This window comes from Panthera uncia (assembly GCF_023721935.1).
Source record: "Panthera uncia isolate 11264 chromosome C1 unlocalized genomic scaffold, Puncia_PCG_1.0 HiC_scaffold_4, whole genome shotgun sequence".
Lineage (NCBI taxonomy): Eukaryota > Metazoa > Chordata > Mammalia > Carnivora > Felidae > Panthera > Panthera uncia.
In genome coordinates this window covers 8,761,066-8,767,561 of record NW_026057585.1, presented here as the reverse complement: position 1 = coordinate 8,767,561, position 6,496 = coordinate 8,761,066, and the positions used below count along the sequence as shown (strand labels likewise).

The 6,496-nt window shown below is 48.3% G+C and overlaps 1 protein-coding gene across 3 annotated transcripts in view; it reads right to left on the bottom strand.

Moving 5' to 3' along the window:
- TRIM33 (tripartite motif containing 33) overlaps nt 1-5,863 on the bottom strand; it is a 131,249-nt gene extending 125,386 nt beyond the window's left edge. Inside the window, exon 1 of one of the 3 annotated variants that reach the window (XR_007454638.1) lies at nt 5,182-5,863. Coding sequence is in view for 2 of the 3 variants with exons in the window: in XM_049616515.1 (XP_049472472.1) it covers nt 5,182-5,707 (526 nt within the window). In the remaining variant the exon portion in view is untranslated. The remainder of the gene's footprint in view (nt 1-5,181) is intronic. The other 2 variants (XM_049616515.1, XM_049616516.1) reach the window with 2 other exon arrangements.
- Nucleotides 5,864-6,496: the final 633 nt, after the last annotated feature.

Sequence of the window (6,496 nt, the reverse complement as noted above, 5' to 3'; positions counted from 1 at the left end):
GAAGATTCCGAAACAATCATTTTTCCATGTTGATTTTTCCATCGTTCCCCACAAATGGCAAGAATATTAAAATTATGTAGATATAAAAAGTTGGCAGAAAAAACAATACAATCATGGGATTTCCCAGGATAGGAACGCAACCTGTTCATACTGCAAAAGACCTGAAGAAGCTGTCTGGTGCCTTACCCAAAGCTACACAGCTAACAGCAGAACACAATGCAAGTTACTCTCAGTCCAGTTCTTCATCCATATCACCATGTTGTCTCAGAAGTGCCTACTACACAAGTCTCATCTCCTTCAAGAGTTCATTCAAGAGTTTGTTCAGATGCATCAATACAAATCTGTATTTTTATTGATACATTACAGATCTATACACACCCACTACTGAGTTATTCCAACTCAACCTGAAATAATTAAAAAAAAAAAAAAATCACAAAGCACTTTTGTTTATTTTTGAGAGAGAAAGTATGAGGGGCAGAGAGAGAGAGGTAGAGAGAGACTCCCAAGCAGGCTCCACACTGTCAGCACGGAACCAAATGTGGGGCTCAAACTCATGTGAGGTCATGACCTGAGCTGATCTTGGGATGGTTAACCAACTGAGCCACCCAGGCACCCCCACAAAGCACTTTTAATTGAGATTCAACAAATATTAACTAATTTATCTGTTTTGATTTTCCAAATATTTCAAGAGTAAATAGATCAACCTTTCTCTTAAAAATATCTAAATCCATGTTTCTCAAAGTGTGGGCAGTACCAGAATCAGAATCACATGAGGTACCCATATCATTCCCCAAATCAATAGAGTTTCTAAAACTCCCAAAGTGGCATTTTAAAAAGTTCTCCAGGTGAGGCACCTGGGTGGCTCAGTCAGTTAAATGTCCAACTCTTGATTTCGGCTCAAGTCATGATCTCATGGTTCGTGGGATGGAGCCCTAAGTCAGGCTCTGAGTTGACAGGATTCTGCTTGGGCCCTCTCTCTGGGCCCCTCCCTCATGCATGTTCTCTCTTTTTCTCTCTCAAATAAACGTTTTTTTTAATTTTTAAAAAGTTCTCCAGATGATTCTTACTCATTCAAAAGATATTTAATGAACATTCACTCTACAATATTCTAGTGGGCAAAGATAAAGGAGTAAACAAAAACAAGAAAACATTTTAGATTTTACCTGTGCTATGAAAGAAAAAAGGTAACATGTAAGAGGGTGACCTGGAGGACCACTTTAAAAAGAGCCATCAGACACAGGATCTTTAGGGTGATGAAAACACTCTGCATGGTATTATAATGATGGGTATAGGTCATTATATATTTGTTCAAACCCACAGAATGTACAAACACTAAAAGTGAGCACTAATGTAAACTATGGACTTTGGGTGATTATGATCTATCAGTGTAGGTCCATCAACTGTGACAAATGTACTAGTCTGGTGGGGGATATTGCAAACGGGGAGGCTATGCATGCATGGGAGCTGGGTATATATGGGACATCTCCGTATCTTCCTCTTAATTTTGCTATAAACCTAAAACTATTCTAAAAAATAAAACCTTAGGGGTGCCTGGGTGGCTCAGTCGGTTAAACGTCCCACTCTTGATCTCAGTTCAGGTCATGGTCTCACAGTTGGTGAGTTGAAGCCCCACATGGGGCTCTGCACTGAGTGTGGAGCCTGCTTGAATTCTCTCTCTCCCTCTCTCTCTGCCCCTCCCCTGCTCATGTGCTCTCTCTCTCTCAATATAAATAAGCTTTAAGAATAATAAAAAATAAAGCCTTAAATAAAAAAAAGAGCAGAGAAGGCCTTTCTAATGAGGCAACATCTGAAGTGAGGAACCCTTCACTAAAAACAAGCGGTACTTAAACTTAGTGCGCATCAAAATCACCTAAAGGACTTGTTAAAACAGATGGCTGGCTGGTCAGAGGTCTGGAGTGGGGCCCAAGAATTTGCATTCCTAACAAGACTGAAGATGATGTTGATGCTGCTGGTCCAGAAACCACATTTGGAGAATCACTGATCTAGAAGGAACAGTTAAAAAGTGTGAAGAACTTTGGTATGTTAGAGGAACAGAAAAAAGGCCAGTTATTAGGAAGGGTAATGTACTTGTCACTGTTTCAAAACCACTTAACATGTTGACTTAAGCTACCAGTTATGGCTCCCTAGACCAGAAAAGGAATCGTTGTTGGAGAATACTTACATTTGTAAAGCATTTCACTGTTGTTGTTTCTTTTTAAATTTTTTTTTAACGTTTATTTATTTTTGAGACAGAGAGAGACAGAGCATGAACGGGGGAGGGGCAGAGAGAGAGGGAGAGACAGAATCCGAAGCAGGCTCCAGGCTCTGAGCCATCAGCCCAGAGCCTGACATGGGGCTCAAACTCACAGACCATGAGATCGTGACCTGAGTTGAAGTCGGACGCTTAACCGACTGAGCCACCCAGGCGCCCCAGCATTTCACTGTTTATAAAAGCATTTTCACATTTATTATTTCACTTAACTTAGTGAGATGTAAGTAAAGGACTATTAACTACATTTTAGAGATAAAGAAACTAAGGGGCAGAAACATTATAAACCTTCTTTGCAGAAAAGAATTAAGTGGCATAACTATGTACCCTGACCCCAAACCCAGTATTCCTTCTAGAACAACATGCTTGCTTTTTTAAAGAGCAAAGCAAAGGATACATACAGGAGTTAATACTAAAAAACTATGTTCTAGACCCCCTGTCTAAAAAGATGGTGGCTCCCAGACTTAATTTGTTTTAGATACTGGTTAGAAAGCAACAGTGCCTTAAAAATGACAATATTTAGCTCCATCTACTTATTGCTCCGAGTTCAAAAACAAAGGATAGAGAATGAAGAGAGAATTCACAGACTATTACCCTATCTCTCCCGCATAAATATCAGAGTGCCAATTCCATAACCTCAGTCTCTCAGCCACATCGCTCAAACACAATTTTCATCTTATGTTCCCTATAAATCTCTCACCTAATCCAGGCTCCCACAAGAGCACTGAATCCCACATGTCTTACTTATACTCATGAGGCCATGTACATGGGTGTTAGTTATACACCCATTATCGCTTAGTATCTTCAACATCAATCAAATCCTTATTCTTAACATTTTTAGCTGTAGGTCTCAGTAATCAAACCCGAAACATAAGTGAAATCATCATATCCCCCTTCCACCACATACACACATACACACACACACACACACACACACCCCTCTGCTTCTGTTCCTGAATTCTTTTATTCGCATTAATAGCACTGCCACCCACCAAACAAGAAACCTGGAACTCAGCCTAGACACATTTGCCTCCCCTATACCAATGTCAATTCCCTCTGCCCAACCTCCATTCCCAAGGCCACTTAGAATTAGTTACTACTAGGGCACCTGGGTGGCTCAATCAGTTAAGCTTCGGGCTCTTGATTTTGGTTCAGGTCATGATCTCAAGGTTTCATGGGTTCAAACTCCATGTCAGGCTCTCTGTACTGCCCACCTGCTTGGGATTCTCCCTCTCTCTGTCTCTTTCAAAATAAATGAATAAACTTAAGAAAAAAAAAAAGAACTAAATAATAATTAAATAACTGCCATTTCATTAGTTACTATCACATACTACTCACTTTACATACTTCATTCATTCTATCAATAATTCTATGAGGTTGGCAATTTTGTCCTTGTTTCATAACTGAAAAAGCTAAGGCTAAGAAAAATTTATCCGTCCAAGTCACAAGGAGGAAGTAACAAAGTAGACCTCCATACTCAAATGTGTCACGAAATCCATACCTGTCCCCCATTCCAAAATGCTTCCTTCTTTAATACCTGTGATCAGTCATTTATTAATTCCAAATGCTCATTTCTCAGATTACTGTCAAAATTATCTTCGGCCAACCTTGCCTCCCCTTACTCTCCAATGTGCCCCCAAGTGATCTTTCTGGATTACAAACATGATTCCTTTTATCCACTTGATAGAAAAGCCCTTCAGGGACTTTTAGTCTACACTGCACAAGACAGGCTTTTCAGTATGAATCCCAAACCCTTTTGTACAGGTCAGCAATACCTTTCCCACAGTTCTGAATTTCAAGAGCTTTGAAATTTTAAAGTTTTCCAAAATGTGCAACAAAACCCACCCTGAATGGTGGTTATTTCTATCCCATTGGTGAAACATTTGTATGTTTCACTGCAGAAGCATTAATGTGTTTGATGACCACTAGTTAACCCTTAGCTCCAGAGATGTGTAAAGTACCTTGTTCTGTGAAAACTCCCCAATCCAGTGAACCACTCACCCTTCAAGAAACCTGTTCCAAGGTTTCCTTTTCAGTGAAGTTCCCCTGACCTTCTCTTGATGTGCCACAACTACTGTATCAAGTACCCACCTCCACTGCTATAGGCAGTATATTTGTTTTCCCTATATGACTATGAATGGGCTCCTCACTGAGTATTTTATTTAATTCTAGCACACTGTCTGGAACACTAGGGGCTCATTAACGTACAATGAAACCCAGCTGTCTCTAACTCCCAATTCCCTTCAAAGTTCATTTCTCCTTCACCCCTAAACCTTAGGATATTCCCCTAAACATGCAGGCCCTTCGCGGCTATTTTCTTTAGCAGAGTTCCTCCTTCCCAATGTCATTCTAAAATTACTCTCCACCAGACAGCTTCTCTCAGCTCTAAACTCTCCAATACCCTTTATCGTCCTCTATTTTAGTCCCTAGTCCCGCTTTCCCCTAGCCTCGAACAGGGCAAGTCCTTCCCTCCAAGGTAATTCGTCCTCACAGCCCTTACAGGTTACCTACTCAACACCTCTCCCGCTACAGGCCTTTCCTCCCAAAACACTCCTCGCAGGAGGCTTCCCGGACCCGGTCCCCTTTCTCTATCCGAGTCCACCAGCTCCCCGAACCTGCGCTCGGCCGGAGTCCACGCCTTCCCGGCCCGTATCCTCACACCCCAAACCTCCCTTGCAGCCGGTATCCCCTCCCCCAGCCTCTCGCTGCCGGCACCCCTCCCTGCACCCTCCCCTTATCTCCGGCGGCCCACCTTCTCTGGAAACTGTCCCGGGGCCGTGTCTTCCACCTCTCAGACCCCTCAGGATCGCGCCGGTCCGAGCAACCCCGGGCCCGGGCACCTCCGTCCCCAGATCCTCCTCGGGCCCGCAAATCCCCTTCGGCCCAGACCTCGGGCAGGGCCTCCCGCTCACCTTGCTGGATGTCGCCGTTGCTGCCCCCCGGGATGGGCACGCTGAGCTGGCGCTCCGGCTCCGGCAGGCAACGCAGGCAGAAGGAGTGAAGGCAGGGCAGCAGCTTGGGCTCCGCCTCACGCCGGCTCTGCAAGCTCTGCTGACACACGGCGCAGGTGTCCAGGAGCGAGGCTGGCGGTCCAGGAGGCGGCCCCGCCGACGGACCCGGAGCGGGAGCCGAGGCTGGAGCTGGGGCCGGCGTCGATGCCGCCCCCCCGGGAACTCCAGGGCCCACTGAGGCCGCAGGGGCTGAGGCAGCCGGGGCCGAGCCCGAGGAGGCCGCGGACACCCCCCCGTCGTCGGGCCCGGCCGCGCCGCTCTCCGCGCCCGCCCTGCCGCCTTCCTCCTCCTCCTCCTCCACCAGCACCGCGGCGAGAGGCGGCTCCGCCTCCTGCGCCGCGGGCCCGGCGGCCCCGGCAGTTACCGGCGCGCTACCGCTGTCCCCGCCGCCGCTCTCAGCCTCGCCGCCGCCTTTGTTTTCCGCCATGTTTTCCTCTTTGAACCCGCCGGACCGCCCCGCGCCGCCCGCCGCCCGCGCCGCCGCCGCCGCCGCCGCCGCCCCCAGCCCCAGCCGCAGCCGCAGCGAGAGCGGTCGCCGAGAGCGAGCAGGCAAGCGAACGAACGAGAGCGCGCGCGCACGCGGCGCCCCCGCCCTCGCGTCGCGCGGCTGAAGGAGGGCTGGCGCGGCGCGCGCACGTACGCACGGACGTCCTCCTGAGGGAGGCGGGAACTTGGGCCGCGGGCGGGGAGTCGTCCCCGCCCCCCGCCTGACCTCCGGCCGCAGCGTGTATGTCCGCGCCGCGGCAGCTCGGCTAGCTGCGAGCGTTTAAAGCCAGTGGCGGTGGACGCAGAACCGCCTTTGGCCGGCGCCGGTTATGAGGTCGGACGCGGCGCTGGTGTGGGGAGAAAAGCGGGAAAGGGTGGATAGGAGGCCGGCACCAGTCCCTTCGCAGCTAGCGTCTCCCGGGCGGCGCCGTCCCCAGAGGCGGGCGCGTCTCGGCGCAAACCTCACTTGCCGTACATGTCGCACGCCAGGGTCTGCTGGCTCTGAGATGCGGTCCTCCTCGGGCTCGGTGGCTTAACCAGCTGCGTTTGGGTGATCGTGTCTCAGGGGAGCCGCGAAACGGGGCGCTTTTTTTTTTTTTTTTTTAACTGGAGGCCGGCCAGAAATAGGCTGAGAAGACCCCGGGAGGAAGAAACTCTTTAACAGCTATCTTTAGCTTCTTAAGGTGATTGATTCTCAGATGTCTACGTTTCAGAAAACCAACTGAGGAGC